Source organism: Pelodiscus sinensis, chromosome 5 (genome assembly GCF_049634645.1).
Source record: "Pelodiscus sinensis isolate JC-2024 chromosome 5, ASM4963464v1, whole genome shotgun sequence".
Taxonomy (NCBI): Eukaryota; Metazoa; Chordata; order Testudines; family Trionychidae; genus Pelodiscus; species Pelodiscus sinensis.
In genome coordinates this window covers 90,503,931-90,525,384 of record NC_134715.1, presented here as the reverse complement: position 1 = coordinate 90,525,384, position 21,454 = coordinate 90,503,931, and the positions used below count along the sequence as shown (strand labels likewise).

At 39.1% G+C, this 21,454-nt stretch overlaps 1 protein-coding gene across 1 annotated transcript in view; it reads left to right on the top strand.

The window, feature by feature from the left end:
• GRXCR1 (glutaredoxin and cysteine rich domain containing 1) overlaps positions 1–19,912 on the top strand; it is a 49,362-nt gene extending 29,450 nt beyond the window's left edge. The window contains exons 3-5 of the mRNA XM_075929168.1: positions 5,691–5,930; positions 16,884–16,949; positions 19,725–19,912. Coding sequence (XP_075785283.1) covers positions 5,691–5,930; positions 16,884–16,949; positions 19,725–19,904 — 486 coding nt within the window. The 3' untranslated portion in view covers positions 19,905–19,912. The remainder of the gene's footprint in view (positions 1–5,690; positions 5,931–16,883; positions 16,950–19,724) is intronic.
• Positions 19,913–21,454: the final 1,542 nt, after the last annotated feature.

The window sequence follows — 21,454 nt, the reverse complement described above, 5'->3', positions numbered from 1 at the left end:
TATCCTTCAAACTGAATAACAAAATAGGAATTTGTACTAATAAGAGAAAAGAATTTAACTTTCACACACACACACACACACACATATATATATATATATATATGATTTTGAATTGTTACATGCAGCTACATGAAGGTGACAGTTTAGTGCCAAGGGAAAACGCTTAATGTTGTGCCAATGCCAAGCAGAGTCAATATACCTCAGAAAGCCATTGGCAAAAATCTTACTAAAATGTTCTAAGTTCCTATTTATCTAATGCCCTTGGTACATCTTTACAGCACAAATAAGTATGTGTCTTCATTATCACATTAGGCAAAACAAAGAAACTCAAAGCAGATGCAGACACATAAACCTGCCTCATCTCATCGACTCTGCCCCATTGCTCCAAGTAGTCTTTTGGCGCTCCACTCTCCCCATTTCGTTGTTGATTGGTATGCTGCCAAAAGTACCTCAAGTGCTGATGTTAATCTAGATAATGAGCCTTTATCTCAATCCCATCTGCTGTGACTGGAAACCACTAACACTAGAATTTAGAACTGTGTGGTAACTGGAATTTCCATCCTACAGAAAGTGTGGCATTAAAAGAAAATCAGAAGATAACATAGGCTATGTAACATTTTCTATGGGAGAGATGCTTTCAAAAAAACATGTTTCAGCTCTTCCAAAATGGACTTGAAAAAAAATTTCTGCTCAATATGCTCCCAGAAGTTTGTGTTAACTCACCTTGCATGGTGTTGGAGCACATTATGCCAGCTAAGTGGCACCAAGCTACCAGGGTGCCAGAGAGCTCTGAGATCTCCCAGTCTCTCCCAAAAGGCAGGTGGCCAAAGAGCCAGAAAAGGGGGTGGGCAAACTGGCTGCGGGCAGGCTGTCTTACTTGGTTTCCATCTAAAGTTTCAATAGAAACAACATGTTCATGGGAATGTTTTATTCTTCCAAATCAGCATCTTCCACTGGGAAAACAATTCCACAGGAAAGTGCTTGACCAGGTTTTAGAGATGCTGATTCTGGTACCTGTTCATTGTGACAATGTTGCCAAGATCTAACTTGACTTGATTTCATGTTGGAAAGCATAATTTAGGGGACATGTATGCCAGTCTTTCTAGTCAAGCATATGTGAAGGTAGTATTTGCCTATGGGATTGTGAATTGGCACTATTAAAGAAATCTTTGGAGTTAGCATTTCCATTAGTTCAAAAATAGCTAGCTGAATTGTAATCAACTTCCCTCAACCTTTTGTCTTACGTAGATGTTTTCTACATAGGTCATAAGTAGATGTTTTCCCCCCACAAATTGTGCATTGTATTAAACATCTGTTTTGAAGCAATTCAGAATAATTTTCTATTTTAAGTAATTTTGCAAATCTTTTGGACTTTGGCATTAGCTCTTCTGCTCCATAAGGAATCTTGTTTAATTGTGGATCATTACTCAGAAATCCTAGTTCCATAGCACATCTGTAACCAGATTGTGAATACTTCCCCCCTCCCCCATTTAGTTTAGCAGAGTTTTGTTAAGAGACAGTCTTATGGTTAAAGCCTACAACTGAGTAACATGACAGACCCTCTTCGTGGTTGTGCCACAGCATTCCTATGTGACCTTAAGAAATTTGTTGAATCGCTATGTGCCTCAGTTTCCCCATTTGTGAAATCGGAATAATGGTACCTCACATGGACATTACAAGAACAAATGAATGTTCACAAAGAGATCTGAGTTGTTTGCATAAATAATGCTGAAGTAGTATTGGTGCACTAAGAGAGTATGGTGCTGGGCACTTTAGAGTTGTGCACAATGGATGCTAGTAATAATACAATAACTAGAAATAAGTAGAAAATAATGTATCAGACAAAGATGACAGATGAGGCTTATGAAATATTTTGGATCATTACTGTAATCATAGAATCATATAATACTAGGACTGGAAAGGACCTCGAGAGGTCATCGAGTCCAGTCCCCTGCCCTTATGTTAGGACCAAATACTGTCTAGACCATCCCTGATAGACATTTATCTAACCTACTCTTAAATAGCACCACAGATGGAGATTCCACAACCTCCCTGGGCAATTTATTCCAGTGTTTGACTACCCTGACAGTTAGGAACTTTTCCCTAATGTCCAACCTAAACCTCCCTTGCTGCAGTTTAGGCCCATTGCTTCTTGTTCTATCCCCAGAGGCCAAGATTAACAAGTTTTCTCCCTCCTCCTTATGACACCCTTTTAGATACCTGAAAACTGCTATCATGTCCCCCCTCAATCTTCTCTTTTCTAAACTAAACAAAACCTAATTCCTTCAGACTTCCCTCATAGGTCATGTTCTCTAGACCTTTAATCATTCTCGTTGCTCTTCTCTGGACCCTCTCCAATTTCTCCACATCCTTTTTGAAATGCGGTGCCCAGAACTGAACACAATACTCCAACTGAGGCCTAACCAGCACTGAGTAGAGCTGAAAAATGACTTCTCGTGTCTTGCTCACAACACACCTGTTAATGCATCCCAGAATCATGTTTGCTTTCTTTGCAACGGCATCACACTGCTGACTCATATTCAACTTGTGATCCTCTATAACCTCTAGATCCCTTTCTGCCGTAGTCCTTCCCAGACAGTAGCTTCCCATTCTGTATGTATGAAATTGATTGTTCTTTCCTAAGTAGAGCACTTTGCATTTGTCTTTATTAAACTTTATCCTATTTACCTCAGACCATTTCTCCAATTTGTCCAGGTCATTTTGAATTAAGACCCTATCCTGCAGATTAGTTGCAACCCCTCCCAGTTTTAATCATCTGCAAACTTAATAAGCGTACTTTCTTTGCCAATATCTAAATCGTTGATGAAGATATTGAACAGAGCTGGTCCCAATACAGACCCCTGTGGAACTCCACTTGTTATGCCTTTCTAGCAGGGTTGTGAATCATTAATAATTACTCTGTGAGTACAGTTATCCAGCCAGTTATGCACCCACCTTATAGTAGCCCCATCTAAGTTGTATTTACCCAGTTTATTGATAAGAATATCATGCAAGACCGTATCAAATGCTTTACTAAAGTCTAGGTATACCACATCCACCACTTCTCCCTTATCCACAAGACTCGTTATCCTATTAACATAGTAATATATTGAATGTTTTAACAAGGGTCAAGCTATTCCTCTCCTCAGGACTGAGCTTACATTTTATGGGGCCCTACACAAATGAGCCCTCCCTGTGTGGCTTCTGCAGGGACTTCGGGCTTCCCTTCACCCTTGCCACCCCTGGGCAGCTTGTTCTGGGCTCTTGAGGCTTCCCTCCCACCTGCGCTCCCACCCAGCTTCTGCTGAGGGCTTAGGGCTCAGAGATTCCACCAGCAGAGTCTACTCATGCTCAAGGACTTGCCTGGGATCAGAGCCAAGCTGCAGAGGCTGAGGGCTCCTCTCCACCCCTTAGGGCAGGAAAAAGCCCTCACTAGTGTCTGGCCACTGGCTGAGAGGAGCACATTTGGTGCTGGGTGGGAGGAAGCAGAGAAGAGGTAGGGAGAAAGCAGCCCTGCTACTGCCAGCAGGGGAAAGCAACCAGAAGAAGGGAGCAGAGAGGAACCAAGAAGGTTGCAGTGGAAGTGATAGGGCCATACTTAGACATACAAGTACAGGCAGCCACATAGGGAACCCAGAAATTTAGTGCCCCAGATTTTCAGGTGACCCACGAAGTATAGTGAGGAAGAACCTGGTGGCCTGGGATAGTGGATAGGAAACTGGTAAATTCCAGATTTTTTTAAAGCATCCCTTTGTGATTAAGACCTGAAAGTTCTTGATGTCTCTCCTTTATGACAAATTGAACCCTTTAAAAATCTAATAAAATACATTTGCAGCCAGTGACATTTTTGTGCATTTGACTAGTAAGATAAATCATAACTTCATTATTTACTGACATTTCCAATGGTGTATGTCCCACTTTGATTGAAATTTTACCTTTACATTTAGCTAACACAATTCAAAATGCATAATCACCCACCAAGAATATTTTTTACAAATTGCTACAGTATATTGTGTGTGTTTTGGAATGTTGCCTATTTTGTGGCTTTATTTCTGTAACATTGACAAAATGAAAATTTATATTGGCTCTGGCAGTGGGTAACTCAAAAGACTTGGATGTTTATTTTACTTTAGTTAATAATCTAGGCGTTTCGTATTTGTCCCATGGTTGTCTGAACTTAGTATCTCTACAATGATAGTTCTTAGACTAAAATGCAAGTCATTTTTTTAAAGAGTGGATTCACTCTCATGTACTTTCTCTTTCAACTTCTGGTGACTACAATGAGGTTTGGGTCTGACCCTTTTTGTAAATTTACCATTTTAAAAGGGAAAACTGTTTGTGGAATCTTCTTCAAAGACCAGGAAGTACTGAGTGCTCCTCAAGAAATGCCATTCCTTAGCAGTTAGACAACATTGTCTGCCTTTCTCTTGCATCCTTTTGTCCAGGCATTGTTTTTTCACAAGGAATCATAATAGCATGAGCTATAGCAGTGTTAGTTGATTTATTTTTTGTCAAGGTCCATATTTCTTGGTCAGATAAAGTCAAGGTCCATACTCTGGAGCTAACAACAAATGATAATAAGTGAATAAAAAGATTTAAGGCCTGTTCAGAAGTTTCTTGCAGTCCACATTTGGCCTACAATTTGCCTATTAACAGTCCCTTTACTTAAGTATTCACAGGTAAATTACTGTGAGATCAAAATACCATTAGCTGTATGGATCCCTAAACCCAACTGGGTGAGGAAAAAACAAAACAGTAATTGATACAGGGCTGTGTTCCCTGTAAGCTAAGTGCTTGGACAACTACCTAGGAGAGATTCAAGTGCCATGCAGCTGATCTGCAGAGCGCCCACACCTGGCAGCATGTGTTTCTACAGGTGGTGCTCATCCACAAAGACCTTGGTGCACATAGCAAAACTTATTCAGCACATGGATGGACAAAATTAGAGGGAACATTGTTACAGTGGCTGGAAAATCCCAGAAAAGTGGATTCATCACATACCGAGCTGAACATCACAGCTGCAGAACTGGGGTTTGGTGCTTTTACAAACTGGAATTAGTGGGGCTGATTGACCAGTATTCAAAGCCAGTGGCACTGGAATAATTTTTAGGGTGGGGATATGGAGCTGTGCCTCCACCCCCACTTTACCTTGTCAGTGTCCCTCCCTGCCCCAGGCTGGGGCTATAGCTGCGGGCAGGTGCAGAGACTCAGGCACAGGGCCAAGGATCATGCAGCTGAGCCCCTGGAAGCCAGGACCCTGGGCCAGCAGCAGATCCTGCTGATGGGCAGGACCCCTAGAGACAGCATGGCCAGTGTCTGGGACCCCAGAAAACAGCACAAAATTTGGGGGGGGGTGCTACAGCACCCCCTGCTCTCCTACTTCCTTTGTCTACGTTCAAAGCTGCTTGCACCATTGTGCTATGCCACCATAAACCCATCTTAATTGGGCCCCTGCATGGCAATTGTGACAACTTAATCCCAGATCACACCTCATTCTTTCCCATCCTTACATTTGAGGGGAAAAATAAAACCAAAACAAGAGTTTTGGAAAAAAGGTTAAGATGTACTTACTGCTTAAATAATATTTGAAATGAACAAAATCACTGAAAGGTACAGTACAGCCACAAAATAAATGTAACCACTAACTTCTTATTTACTGGAGTGGGCACTAACAACATGATGTTTTCCAGGTATCTACGGTTCTAGAATTTGGTCGCATTGTAATTTACACTACCAGCCTTCGTGTGGTGAGAACTACGTTTGAAAGATGCGAACTAGTAAGAAAGATCTTCCAAAATCACAGGGTGAAATTTGAAGAAAAAAACATTGCCCTGAACAGTGACTATGGGAAAGAACTAGAAGAAAGATGCAGGAGGGTGGGTGAAATCCCATCACTCCCTGTTGTCTTTATTGACGGCCAATATCTTGGGGTAAGTTCCACACATATCTAAATTTCCCTCTGCAGTCTGTGTGCATAGATGCTAACCAGTAAGAACGAGGAATTATTTTCTTTTATTATTTGTATTACAGGAGCAATCATGGATTGGGCCTTATAGTGCTTGGCCCTGTGCAGGTATACAGTGAAACATGAACCCTGTCCCAAAGAGCCTACAGTATAGGGTAATACAAGATGCAACAAGTGGATGAAACAGGAAAGAGTTGGGGAAGGGCATGATTAAGTAACAAACAAGTGAACAAGTTATGCTCAGCCTCTGAAGAAATAATTCAACTTTATAATTGAAACCATAAGAATATAGGGAAATGGGCTTCATATTATATTTGTGTCAGCTAATATAGTCAAGAATCAGCATGGAGTGTAGTCAGTATTAGATTGCTATTTATTAACGTCTGTATTTAAATATAAAATGTATTCTATATGTTTGGGGCTCAGTTCCTGTGATTTAGATGCCATTTTGCACTCCTCTACATCCTTTATGTGATTAGTTAAATTCCGTTTATTTGCATGCAAGTGGCTACCTCTTCATTTTAAGTATGGGAGAGAGCTGCATAACCCTGAATCAGAATGGAGTGAGGTAAAAAGAACAATATATTATTATGCTGAGAACTGAAGATAAATTTATTTTTTAAAAAGAAATCCAGACTAGTATTCTCAAGCCTTCGGTCTAAAAATTCACAGATGTTTGAAACTAGATTTGGTTTGGGTTCATCTCATCTGTTCAAACTTCCTTTCTCACTTAGGCTATGACTACACTACAGATGTTTTTTTGGAAAAATGACCATTTTTCCGAAAAACTTCACTTATGTCCACACTGAAATCACATTCTTTCAAAAAAAAAAAATTGAAAGAACACAGGAGTTTTTCTGACATTGGTAAACCTCTTTCTATGAGGAAGAAGCCTTTTTCTGAAAGAGCTCTTTCGGAAAAAGGCGTGTGTGGACAGGGAAGAGGGTATTCTTTTGAGAGAAGAGGAAAGAGAAAAAGGCACGGGTGCCCTGGTGGCCACTCTGTCCATAGCAATCAAAGCTTAAAGGCAAGATAGCGTCCATTCAGTGAGGACGCTATCTTTCTAAAAAGCAGATCATTTTTTCAATGTGCTTTGGCTGTGTGGATGCTCTCTTTCAGAAGGTTTTTTCGGAAGATCTCTTCTGGAAAAACTTCTTCCAAAAGAAGCCTGCAGTCTAGATATAGCCTTAGAAAGATTTCTGAAGTGTTTAATTTGTAGTTATGGAGAGTCTTCAAGAAGAGCTTCTTCCACATCACCAAAAGGTTGAAATGGCTGGTGTGTTTCAAAGAAAGGCAAATAGAAAAGGCATAAAACAGAGACATTTCAGAGGGCACAAAACTTATTCTTTATGTATATATAAATCAGCTGTTAAAGAACCATCATTAAAGGTGTGATAGTGACTTGACAAACTATTTTGTTTATGTTAATGAAGATAGAATCTTTAATTAATTATTTGTTGAAAACAAATGGAATAGACAAACAAGGGATCCTTGATATTAGAGCTGACTCAATAATGGGAAAAAATCATAAAAAAATCCACCAGTAGGCATTTGAATTTGCTTTGACTGTATTTATGCTCTATTGGTGTTGACTTTCTCTGAATCGTCTAGCAAATAAGTTTACTGCCAGGCATGTTTACCAAAACAGCCATATGTTGAATCAAAATATACAATCAACTTTTTCTTCATAAGGACACCTTGCCATGTTTTTTTTAATTTGAGTTACCATAAAAAGCAGTGGATGGTTTTAGTTAGTCACCTGTTTAGAGACAGAAAAACAAATTATATACTAATGTATCCTATTCTCCACAAACAGATTGTATTATATTGGTGGACTGCTTTATTTCAGCTTCTTACTTAAATCCAGTAGTCAAAACAGTGCTCCATTCATTTTCCAACAAATTGCTAATTTAAAAAAGAAATACCGCTGGGACAAATGACTCTTGTCTATTTTTGGCAAGTTTGAATGGGCCACACATTTCAATTTGAACAGCAGTGGTAATAGCACAGTTGACCATAGGTGGGTAGTAAATAAAAAAGGTCTCTCTTATACTTGTGCAGCCAATCGCTTACTTTTTGGATTCAGATGCAGATATTGATGTTTAGACAGAACCTTCAAGGTGACTTCTATCTGGGTTGTTAGTTCATTACATCAGTATAGTAGATATCAAAAGATTGCTGTCTTGTGATATCAGACAAGTAAGGTAGATTTTGAAGTCTAAGAAAAGGACTCCTGTGAGAGGGATTCAGATATGAGAGAAGCAGACACAAGTCTTGTTACAGTTTTTCAGCTATTGTCTAAATGGTATTGGTGTTATGGAATAATCTGGTTAATTGTCTGGCTATGCCAAAGGAAGAACAGAAGACATTTGACACAGGTTTAATCAGGCTGCAACTTCACTATTAGATATCTGGGACTACCTGGTAGATACAGTGTGCAGCACAGATAATCCCAGGTTTATTCCATAATTATTCAGTAGGCATCTAAGCAGTTTTAATCTCTCCCATTCCTAGCCATAAAACAATGTTCCCTTCACTCAGCCAGCCAAACACCTGCACTGTTTAAAGGTGCAAGGTGGTCAATTTGCAATATATCCTCTAACATTTACTTGAGGCCTGCCTCTCTCAAGCTTGAAGTATGCCCTTCAATTTCTCACTCTACTTTAGTATCCCAGCGTTTTCTGTAAGAAGGTGATAAAAAAAGGAATTGTAGAAATTGTTTATCCTTTTCCAATTGTTTATCTTTTTCCAGAACTGTTGGAGACCTGTCAGATGTAAAATCCAAGGGTTTCCTGGAGGGTCAGGGAGAGAAAATGTATGAAAAATATGCAAAGGGAATGGTTGAATGATATTTTTCAAATTAAAGTAGAACTTAGTGTTGAATAATTTATTTTCATATGATATTTGATTAATTTTATCTTCCATTAGTCATTCACCTTAGAGATTTGGCTGAAGAAATTCAGTTATGTGTCCATTTAATATATTTCATAATTTTTTTATATTACATTTCTTCCCTTTGGCCAAATCTCACAGAGTGGCAAATGTAATAATTAGATTTTTTATTTTCTATCTGGTCTGAAGATTTACTGATGATGATACTAACATTTAAATGTGTATAGCTCTTTAAGAAAATACCAGTTGTAAAATGTGGTTGTATTATAAACTCAGTGGTTGTGTTGCCTTTGCCATTTCAGTGAGTCTGTGTGATTACCTTACTCTGTGTGCTTTTGTATTTTGCAACAGCAAAAACATTCTATGGCTTTCCTTTGGTGGTATGAATAGTGAATACTCTTACAGTCATTGTCCCACTATCATGAGTGTGAGGTGACAATTGTACATCTGTCACCAAAACAAGCTTTTATCCCCCTACCTGCTTTCTCCGTTTTGCAGAGGTCAGTACTCCTAAAGAGCTGGTTTTAATATTATCTTTTTAGAGACCAATAAGTCAGCAATTTAGCCCTTTGAGGACTAATTTTAGGTTTTCCTTCCCCAGACTATGGGACTGTGCTGAATTCACAGTTTTCTCATTTTGTGGCAAGGTTCCCAGGCCTTTGAACATGTTATGATGACTGCCTGGTACAATGGATGAGATCATCTGTCCAACAGTAGGATCATGTGGTGTGTAAAGTTGAACACTTGACTCTGTCCCCAGTCCTCATGTATTATGTCTACTCCCTCCCCCAACCCCTTATGAAAAAACTGCAGTTTGGAGATACATTAATTTTTCTGACTTGAAAAAACCCTCCTCAAAGATGGCAGAGGAGAGTGTGTGGTGGTGGCGGTGGTGGGTGGGGGGAATTGGGTGATTAACTTTACAAGGGATAATTTTTAGGAGCCAGGAAACTGACTCAGTCTGTAGGCTAAGCACGTTCAAAGAGAAGTCCTTGCGTTTGCCATTTTATTTAAGACTTCTTATTTCTTATAAACTCACTCTTTTCAGATAGTAGTTACTATTGCCACACAGCCCCCTACCTCATCTAAAGTGGTAATATTGTTATTTGTCTTTAGACACAAGTTGATATCATTTTGTATATTCCCTGAAACAAGCAACATGCATTTTAATATGGACAAATGCAAGGTCGTGCATCCAAGAACTGAGACTCTAGGTCATATTTCCAGGATAGGAAATTGTATCATGGAAAACAGTGTCTCAGGAAAAGACCTATATGCCATAGGGTGTGTCTAGACTACAGGTTTTTTTGAAAAATGTGGCCTTTTTTCAAAAAAACTTCCCCTGCATCTAGACTGCTGCGCGTTCTTCTGAAATTAAAGCGAAAGAACATGCAGTTTTTCGACCGGATTAAGCCTCATTTTACGAGGAAGAACGCCTTTTTTCAAAAATGCTCTTTAGAAAAAAGGTGTACTTGAATGCAAACAGGGCTTTTTCAAAAAAGAGCATCCAGACTGCCTAGGTGCTCTCTTTTGAAAAAAGTGGCTCGCTTTTTCGAAAAGTGGTTACAGTCTAGATGCTCTCTTTCAAAAGTGGCTTGTAGTCTAGACGTAGCTGTAGCGAATAACAAACTGTACATAAATTGCTATGGCTACAAGAGTGTGTACAGGGATAGCAGGAAGGTGGTATTATGTCTGTATTTGGTGAGATCACTTCTGAAATACCATGTTGTGTCTGGTGTCCACACTACAAAATAAAATGCTGAAAAATTGGAAAGGATTAAAAAAGAGCTACAAGAATTATTCAAGATCTATAAAGCCTGCCTTAAAGTGAGAGATTTAAGAAGTTCAGCTGGATTATATTATCCAAGACAAGGTTAATAGTGATTTGATCATTGTCTGAGAGCCTCCATCAGAAAATTGTTTGGATGGTAGTGAAAATAACATACAGCAAAGAATTTTACTGTATAAATTAATCCAGGAATGTGCTGGATTATTCATATTAATATCAGCCAATTTTATAAAAAAAACATGCTTTAGTTCATTGAGAAATTAGGCCCTTTTTTATGCAGGAGCTCAGACTTGATAGTCATAAGGGCACTTTCGGGCCTTATAATTGACATCAATGAAACTATGGCTACATGTACATTGTATCACTCTTGTGCAAAAGCCTATGCAAATGAAGTGTGGATTAGCAAGAGGCTTTTGCCCAAAAAAGGAGCCATTTACATAGCTCCTTTTTGCACAAAACCCCCCTCTTGTGCAAGAGCCGTTCTTCCTGAAAAAATAAGGAAGAAAGGCTCTTGGGCAAGAGGGGGGTTTTGCACAAAAAGGAGTTGTGTAGAGGGCTCCTTTTTGCACAAAAGCCTCGTGCGCAAAAATGCCCCCTAATTAATTATGCAAATGAAGCATGGCAATATGCTAATCCATGCTTCATTTGCACAAGCTTTTGCGCAAGAGGGATGCAATGTAGATGTAGCCCATGAGTGTTGCCTTCATAAACTGAAGAGCCCAGCCATCACTGGTGAATCTTGATCTCCTGCAGTTGTTTAGTAGCACTTTGAGAAGCTGATATTCTATACACAGAAACTTGCTGGGCAAATAGTAAGAAAAAGAAAAAGCCAAGCAAATAGTAAGAATGTATGGGAAAGAAGGGTGTCATTTTAGGACATTACGAATCTGAACCGAATGGTGAAGCTTGGGTGAGAGAGAACCCAAAACAAAAAAGAATATTTTTTTTGGATATGGGTGGTGAAGAGGAAGACTGCCTAGATGTTTTACCAAGGGAACGACCTACCACACAGGCAGGTGCAGTTAATCCATGAGATGTAGTATACAAAAATGTTTTCTTCTAATATTATGGAAGTATTCATAACTAGAGGTGGGAGAAAAATATTCAAACAGGTTTTTTTTCCTGAAAAGATTTGAGTCAACTAAAGGATTTTGTAAATTCACTCATTTTTTTAATTGGAATACACCCAAAACAAAATTCTGACAAAAAATAATAATCAGAAACATAAATAATAAAAAGTGAACACTTGTTTTTTTCAGTTCAAAATATTATATTTGAAATTTTATTTATTTTAAGAAATACCTTAGAGATAGAAATCAAAACAATTGATTGTTATTTTATTACATTTTAAAAATGCCACTGAATTGAAAAAAAAATCCATTATTTACATAGTTCTATTCACACCTGTACTCTTTCCTCCCAAAAGAGAGAAATGAATTTAATCTAAACGCAAATGCACTTTTACTGCAGTGCAACAGTGGCTAGAGAGTGATAATTATGTGTTTTAGTGATATTTGCTCTCCATTTGTCTTTTCAAACTTAATAAATACTAGCCATACAGCATCAGATTTACTACACTAAAACTTAATTAAAGCATAATATTTTCTGATCATTGCTGGTTGATAAAAATAGTTGTAAATGAAGGATAGCTCTTTAAATTAAAGATAGATGATAGTCTGAAAATCAAATGAAAAATAAATGAATTTATTTATCAATGAGATGTGGGATTCAGGGGAAAGTAAGTTCAGAAACATATTTTAGGCTCAGATCTTACATCTGTGTCCCAAATCACAACATGATCTTCATGTATCTATATTCGACATCTCACTTGCAGCAAACTCTGACTTAGTGTAGAAAAGATATTCATATCAAAATTCCCATATAGACACTGAGATAATTGTATCTCTTTGAGCAAGGATGCCTCTGCAATTCTCCTTGTGCAGACTTATGGTGCTATGGCAGGACAGTGTGAGAAAGCTTCCACCTCATGTCTTGGAGCTATGTCTCTTAGGACCAAATCCTGTTGTCCTTAACTCAGGCAAAACGTTCACTGAACCATTGCTAAACAAGGACTGCATAGTGTTGCACTTACTCCTTGCTACCCTGTGCATTAAAACACACTTAGACTGAAGGAAAATTCAAATAATATAATTAAAGGCAATACACCCTGGGGATCCCTTTTCATGTATGACTTTTGTTTGCTATTTCTGTGCAAAATGGTTAATGCAAGCACTAAGTGCTCTGATTTACATTTAAATCAAAACTCATATTACAAATGGATGATAGCATTGTCCTCTGACTAGAAATTACTCACACTATGGGATAATTATTTAGTTGTGGCATAGAGAAAGATTTAAAAAAAATGAAATGGGGCAGGCTTTTTAATTTAGTAGATTTAACATCTAAATTGAATAATCTTGATTTGGATTATAATTCTGAATCCTACTAGTGTACTCAACATTACTTCATCTTGAAGAACTGAAATAAATTAATCTCAGAGACCTGGTACTGTAATAGTGGGCAGATAGAGCCATAGATGCTAGAACTAGGGGTGCTGGAGACGTAGTAGCAACCCCTGACTTCAAGAGGTTTGCATAATTTGCAAACTTCAGGCTATGGTTTGCAGTTTGGTTCAGTGGCTCTCAGCACCTGTACTATACAAATTGCTCCAGAAAGAGCTCCATCACCATAAAAATGGTGTGTGTGATATTAAATCTATTTTAGCATGCTATCTACATAGGGCTAGATCATGCTTTTAGCATGGAGCTCATACTCAGGGGGTGTTAGGGAGCTGTACTCCGCCCTCCCCCCCAGAAGACTGGGTGGGAAAGTATTTAACATGTAATTATATTAATTTAAAGGGTGTCCAGTTTAGCTGGTACATGTTGGGGAAGGAGAAGGAGGGAAGCTCATGGTTGTGCTGTCTCAGCTACTCTTCACAACCCACTGTACATCCATGTGTGTGCATCAGGAACACTGTCTCTGTACTTCCCTAACTATTAGCGTGGTAATTATTGATGACCCTTATGTTGGCCTCAGAAGGGGTAGAATCCTTCCTCCTTAACACCCGCATGCAGCTGTCTAGGTGCAAGGCATAATCTAGTCCATAGCCTGTGCCATCATCAAAGAAGTTATGAAAAGCAGCTACCATGTAAACCCAGTGGCTAATTTTTGAACTAAACCATGGAGCCTTTATTTTTATTCTTAGAGTCACCGAACTTCAGTATAAATTAGCTCCCTGGAAAACAGTCTCACATTTCATTTCTAGTTCACATTAAAGGCTTTAAAAGTGTTGCTAACTATTGTACCATTAAGATGAAAAAGGTGCAGTAATGTGAATTTCTGGTTTGCAGCTGGGATGATAAAGTTTTAGCTGAAAGCAAGCTGAAATATAAACCCTTTAAGATCTGAGTTCATAATGGAAAGCCTGTCAAATTTTGACTTACTGTTACAGTAGCTTTACACTACAATCCAATATCTAAGCAGCAAAAAGCAGGAATCATAGACATTTTTTTGCCAACTATTGCTACACAGTTATAAGACATTTCTGTTTTAAATGGAAACATACTGTAGTCATCTCAGGGATTGTATAGATTTGGGGAAATTTGCACTGTTGTATCTACTTCAGTGCAGTAGTAAACCCCTAAGTCTTGCCTCATTACCTGGAAAATCCAAGCTATGTAACCTGTGTCTTATACCAATGCAGTGCATCTATACCAGAGGTTTGCACTAGTGTAGTGCCTAAGTTTAGTTCTTCCCACATCATATAGCCAAACTTCAACAAACACTGTTGTGTTTATTTGCAAATGTTTGCAAACAGTCAGATTCTGTGACCAGAATGTTCATGTGCCAGGTTCTGTCACCCTTACCCACATTGAGTAGCACATTGCACTGAACATTTAGTGTGTTCAAGCTAGAGATGTAGTGGCTGGTAGAGCTCCAGAAGCCCCTAAGCAGATGTCAGAGGGCCATGGAACAGTCTCTGAAGCAGCTGTTTTCATCAGACCATAATCTGTAATAGGCTTCAATAGGACAGTTCATGGAGGCAGGCACTACTCAACATGAACAAAGGTGGCAGAATTGAGTGCACAGTCAGCTTTGCTTCTGTAACTAACCACAGCCATATATATATTGTCTGTCCTTTTTAATTCCAGTGCGGTGAAACAAAAGAATAGCAATGAGTTGTTAGACAAGTGTTGGCTAAAATATTCATATGTTGTCATTGAAGAGAAAATACTGTAGTCATAAACTGTGTCTCTGAATAAGAGCCAATAGCTGTAATAGAGAAGTTACCCACAACAGCTGCTGTATTTATGCCTTAGAGAGAGAAAAAATGCCATTCCTTGGCAAAAGCTAAAGCAAGACAACTTTGTTCTGGGCATCTAAGTTGGGTGGGAAGTCATAAGGAATCATCCCCAATGCTAGCTGCAAGCAGATCCTTAGCTGGTGTAAAAATTATCATAGTTCCATTGACTTGAATGGAACAATGACAATGTATACCATCTATGCCCATTGAAGTAAAACACCTGTGCTTCCACTCTGGTGCCTCAGCCAACTAATAGGTTGTAGAAGTAACTGGGGACCTGTATACTCCCATGAACATGGGTTTCAGTTCTGTGTTTCCACCTGATTGTATAACTCAGCCATTCTTCCTCTGCACTGACCTTTCACCAAACACCTATCCCAGCTGTTGTAGAAACAGGATCATGGAGTCAAGTTGCATGGTGTGTGCTGAGACCCTTTGTTTGTACTCTACATGGCCTGCTTCCCTGCTCAGTAGAACATAAATTCATTTGCATTCAGGGCCTTCCAGGCCCCAAAAGGTAATTGAAGGACAGTGTTGCAGGTAGACGAGAAGTAGCATTTGGCCATGGAGAGCAAAATACCAGTACTCCACATATTCTGAGTTGTGAAATGAATTGTGTATTTTCAAATTTGCACATACAGTTCACTATATTTTGTGCAATGACAGTAATTACAGAGCTATAGGAAGAACAGTGTTGCCTAGTAGCTAGAACATTAGACTGGGACTCAGAAGTGTTGGATTCTACTCCCGGCTCTCCCTCCAGAAGCCTTCTGGATAACTCTGGGAAAGCTGCTTGTCTACCTCGTGCCTCAATTTCCCCAAACCTAAAAAGGGGTTTAGCTGCTTTTTAAAACACCTTGAGCACTACAGAACTGAGTACTATACAGGTTGAATTTCCAAAAACCAGGACTCCCTTGTCTGGCAATGGAGCATGGGTGTTCCTGGATCAGGGATTCCTGGCTGGGAGCCCCAGTGGCAAGAATGGCAAGAGGCCTGGAGGCTTGGAGCCTGCAGTGCTGGTGCTGGGACAGGGGCTGGAGTCCCAGTAGCACAGCTGGTGCCACAGCAGCCCCAGTAGCAAGGCCAGGGGCATGGTAGCTGCAGCAGCACCAGTAGATGAGGCGGGGCCAGAGCTGGGTCGGTAGCAGAGGACCTGGTCCTACAAATTCTCTTGTTTGGGACTGTTCAGGCCGTAAGGGTGCTGGACTAGAAGGTTCAACCTATATAAGAGGTAGGTGTTATTGTTCATCTACATAAGGTAAATTCAATACATTAAAATTGGACCCTCAATTGCTTGCAAAAACAAGAAAAAAGTTTTACATCTTTGGCACTTTCATTTTGTTTGTAGTAATCTCTGAACATTTACTTTCAGAAAGAAAAATTATACTATTTCATTGTGGCTCTGGTTCTGATCACAGAAATCCCTAAAGTCCTAATGTACTCGGTCTAAATTATTCTTCTTCACCACAGACTTTTGATTCAATGTTCTTACAGAATTTTCATTACCTTTACTCACTTTTAAGAAAGTTATGTCTGAATTCAACACTCATGTGCTGGCGTACTTGAAATATAGTTTCCCTATATTATTTAGCTACATTCTCTGAGGCATTGCATATTCATATAATTGTATTTTTGATAGAACAGAAAATGTTTTCTGTGTTCTATCAGGAAGTGCATAATGTAAAATAAGGTGAAAACGGTCTAATTAAGCTGTGATGCAATTCACAATAAAAACGGAGTAAAGAGTTAAAGAACCAAACGTGGACAGTTTTTCAAGAACTTGGGTTTCAGTAATCCTAAAGCTCATTTCCTAAAATACTACACGTTAAAGTTCAATCTTTTCTTCAACCTGGTGAAGTTTCGAAGGAAAAATCCTCAGGTAACTCCAATCACCCAGTGCTAAATCTGCCATTTTTTTCTTTTGCTAATAGGGAGCTGAGAAAATTTTGTCAATGAATGAATCTGGGGAGCTGCAGGACCTCTTAACCAAAATTGAGGTAACTGTATTTTCATAAACTCTTTGAAGAAATTACATGTGGAAGCTATGTTAAAATTAAATGATTTGCTAGGTAATTCCTTTATCTCTGTTTTAAACTGATGATCACAAATCCCATTTTATTTTTTTTAAATGACCAACTACCAGCAAAGATTTCAGCCCCCATCAGATGTTTGGGGTTGCTACCATGCCAAACTCCCAGCCACTGTTCTGAAGACCCAAGACATTTATTCACTCTAAGAACTATTTATAAAATGTCCACTATTTCAGCTGGAACAAATCCAGCATAAGAATTCTGATATTTAATCAGACAGCAAATTATTTGATCCTGATAGAAGAGAAACACAATGGTGAATACAATGAAAAGCAACATTCAAAATAGTACAAGTGACCAAACCATCTCCACTCAACAATTGGGTGTTCCAGAGGGAATTTAATAGTGAAGGAAGCAGCTGCTCTGCACCCTCCATCCTCTAGCCACCTCTGGGTGCAGGGATTGATCATTCAGACAGCTTTACATATAGTTACGTTGTGTTTGTTGGGAGGGCTTCTAGTACCCATCTGCGGAAGGATGGTCAGTTAAGGATGGTCAGTTAAAGCCTTGATTGTGTGTGTGTGTGTGTGTGTGTGCTCTATCATAAAGTTCATGTGTGATTTTTGGCAACTCAAGATTGGTGTCTCATTTCCCCATACTTATTTTCTCCCACCCTTTGCTTTCTTGAGGTTAGGACATAACCTCAGTCTCTTACTAAGTGTATACACAACACCTAACACTAATCCTACCCCTCTATGACCTTGCCATGTTATCAATGCAACACACATTGAGGAAACTAGCACTGTCATTGTTGTGGGCCCTGTGGCCTCATCCATCTTCAGAGGCACATCTTATGCCATTCTTTGCCATGTATCAGATGCATTAGGAAACCAGAATTTATGTGATTCTTGGACCAGATCCTCAACTGAATTGAACTGACATAGCTATCAAGGGAACTGTATTGATGTATGCCAGCTAGGGATCTGCCTTTCCTCACCCTTTCACTTTCTATATGGTGATGGCTGCATTACTGGTTAGACAACTATTTTTCTGGACAGTTTTTCCATCACTTCTGTTGATTTGTTTGATGAAATTACAAAGAAGTGTATGTACAAAGAACATGCTTTTAGCATAATCTGCTAATTATTTACTTATGATGCTGCTGGGAAATACTAAAAGGGATTGTATTCATAACTGGCTCTCATTTGTCAGTTAACCCTCAAAGCCTTCACTCTACACAGCAACTCTGGAGATATTCCCCCCCCACGCGCACACACACACACGCTACTGTAATTACTTGCAAAATTTCATTTCTCCCATATAATTTATTGATCACCCTAAAACTTTAACTGGCAATGTTTTCATCAAAAGAGATTTAAGCCTGCTTCTTAAATCTTTTAATGCATCACAAAGAAAAAGAAAAGGAAAATTAAAACAGATTCAGAAACAAATGAGAGGTCTAAGCCTTATTTTCACCTAGCTCCTACTGGTTTACTCCAGTGTAACTATTGATTTTGAAGGCATTTATTCCTTAGAGAAATGTAAGAAGAATTTCATCTGTGATGGTGTCACAGAGCAGACACTCACTGCTACGATACCTCCTGCTGGTAGCACTGGAAATTAGCTATTACCAGACAGAGGGAGGTGCCCTATGGGCGAGCATCTCCCCCGTCATTTCATTCTCCAGTGCCAGACATACATCACTCCCAGACTATGGTGTCCTCTTCAGGACACTGACATCCAGCAGCACCCACTACAGTTGTGTCTCAGCCCCATTCTAGAGTGGGGGTGACCTCTCCTCCAGGAATCCCCCAACTCTTCCATACCTGCCTGGACTCAATGACCCACTGCCAGTCATCATCTGCGGCAAACTGCAGTCTGAAATGGCCACTCATCATTGGCAAGGATGTGTGGACCTGCTGCCTCCTTTTAGCCTGGCTTTCTCCCTGCAGTCCAGTATGTATGCTCAGGCCTTGCCACCTGGGAATGAGCTCTGCTGCATTTCTCCCACACTGCTCTGTCTCAGAAGCCCCCAGCTTCCATGGCAGCCAGGTCCCTCCTATTCCCCAGCAAGAATCTATCTCGTCTTTGCCTCCCTGAATCCTTATTTATACAGACCCCAGCTGGGCTCTAATTGGCAGTATCTGCCTCCGCTGAGGACTTTGCTCTCCCAGAGCTGGGGGAAGATGCCGCTCACAGACTGGTATATATCTTTTACAAGTAAAGCCTAAGCTAATTGCCTCAATACTTAGATTTGAATATTCTGGTTTTCTAAAGAGCTCTGCCTTGCTTAGATGTATGAATCATTTTCACATATGAGCAACTGTCAAATGCTGAATCACATAATTCAAACACAAACATAAAAAATTACACAAGTCATACTATAGTAATATGCACTATGCATATTAAGTTACCTAATAGATCATAACTAGACAGTAAAATATTTAGAATGTAGCTAATTCTTTTGGGAAATGAAAATACAAACCATTTCGCATTATGTTAGCTATACCAACTAGTAATGACTGCTGCTTTTATAACCTGAAAGGAGAGAGAAAGCAAGATTCTATGGCAGAAGGACAACAAAGACAAAAACCAAAACCAGATTCCAGTGTTCAGATTTTATTGTTTCCTACAATATATATTGCAGAGTGGATTTCAGTTCAGAATCCTCATTATACTGGAGCTTACAATTATTAATGGGGTAATATTTTTTCCTCTCTGGCTTTCTTTTCCCTCATGCAGAGAGTGCAGCATCCCCATGAATGTCCTTCCTGTGGTGGTTTTGGCTTCCTTCCGTGCTCAATGTGCCATGGGAGCAAGATGTCAGTGTTTCGGAACTGTTTTACGGACTCTTTCAAAGCCCTCAAGTGTACCTCTTGCAATGAGAATGGCTTACAGCGCTGCAAGAGCTGTGCAAGTTAAGAATGGCATCTTCCCATGTAAAATCACAATTTATTATGTTACCGCAACAGTTTGTTACATACTTTTTAAAAACAACCATGTTTCTGAGGCAATCAATAAAATTGATTTGTAAGAAACTTTTCTGATCTCATTGCTGACACTTTTAACTCTGGCCACTGCCCCTTATGTGCATAAAGTCTCAAATAAAGGGAGAGTACAGGCTACTTAAGAGAACATAGTGCTCATAAATGCCTTTGGATTGGAAATCTTCTTTATTCACATGGGAGATTTAGCAGCAGTAACACATGTTTCCTCACACTGCCCCACCCAGGTATCTCAAACTTGACTTGGAAAAAAAAGGAAGTTTATATCTGTTTGGTAGTTTCTGCACAGACTGCCAATGATGACAGTAATTTTGTGATGTAGACTAACAAGACAAGACTACTGATTCTTTTCACTGATTCTTTTACTGTATTGTAAATGTTTGATAGCTCACTCGGGCTAAAATGTAACTGGTGATTTATATGTAAAATATCCCATAACTAACCCTTGAAGAATTAACTTCTCTTAGCCTGCTACTTTTAATGCCAAACTAGTTTATTGAACAAAGCTCTATAAATGCTTGGTGTTGTAACTTCTGTTTGTAATCATTTCTAAACCATCACAAGGAAGTATTGATCTGCTACATACTGCAGTGATAACTTGGGATCACAAGAAAGCCTTACAAACTACAGTGTATGTAAGAAATTAGAAATTGATTTCTGCTTTTTTGGCTTAGTAACAAAGAATCTCTTCCTTCTTGCGGTCTTCTACATGGCAGGACAAATGAATTAACAGAATTGCATTTGGTCCAAGGAATAGTCAAAATGCAATGTGGCCTGGAGTTATTAGAAAGTGAACTACAAATCTGCAAACTTTCTTTTTGCATATTCTTTCTCTTATACAACCAATGTCCTATCTGTATGTTATGTTGCCACAAAGAAGCAGCCTTGGTTAATGCATAATGAATATTCTTGCTATAAGGGCATGAGATTGGACTTGATGATCTCTCAAGGTCCCTTCCAGTTCTAGTATTCTATGGTTCTCTGATTCTATGACAAGAACTGGTTGGATTAATGGGAAATGGAATGGTCTGAAAGAATATGCTGATACTCGTTATCCTGCAGTTTCTAATAAATGAAACCCTGCTTCATTCATATCCTTTGCCACTATTGTTAATGAGCACTGGATATAGCTGATGAGCACACTCATTTCCTTAATACTCTAAGGAAAAAAAATCTATGGAGGATAGAAAATATTAGACTATTTTCACTGTTATAACTCTGGTAACTGCCCCAGGCTAGATGCATATATGGAAACAATGAGTATTACTGTTAGACAAAACCAGGTTGTTTGGAGAGAGCAACAGAAGTATATGTATATTTATCAAAAGTGCCCTGCAGAAAGTTAAATTGGCACAGCAGTGGTTCTGCATTATGGCCTCAATTTACTCTCTGCAAAGAGCCATCATATCTGTAAACCACTTACATACAACTTCTCCAGGGCTTGCATAGTTCCTAACTAGAATTCAA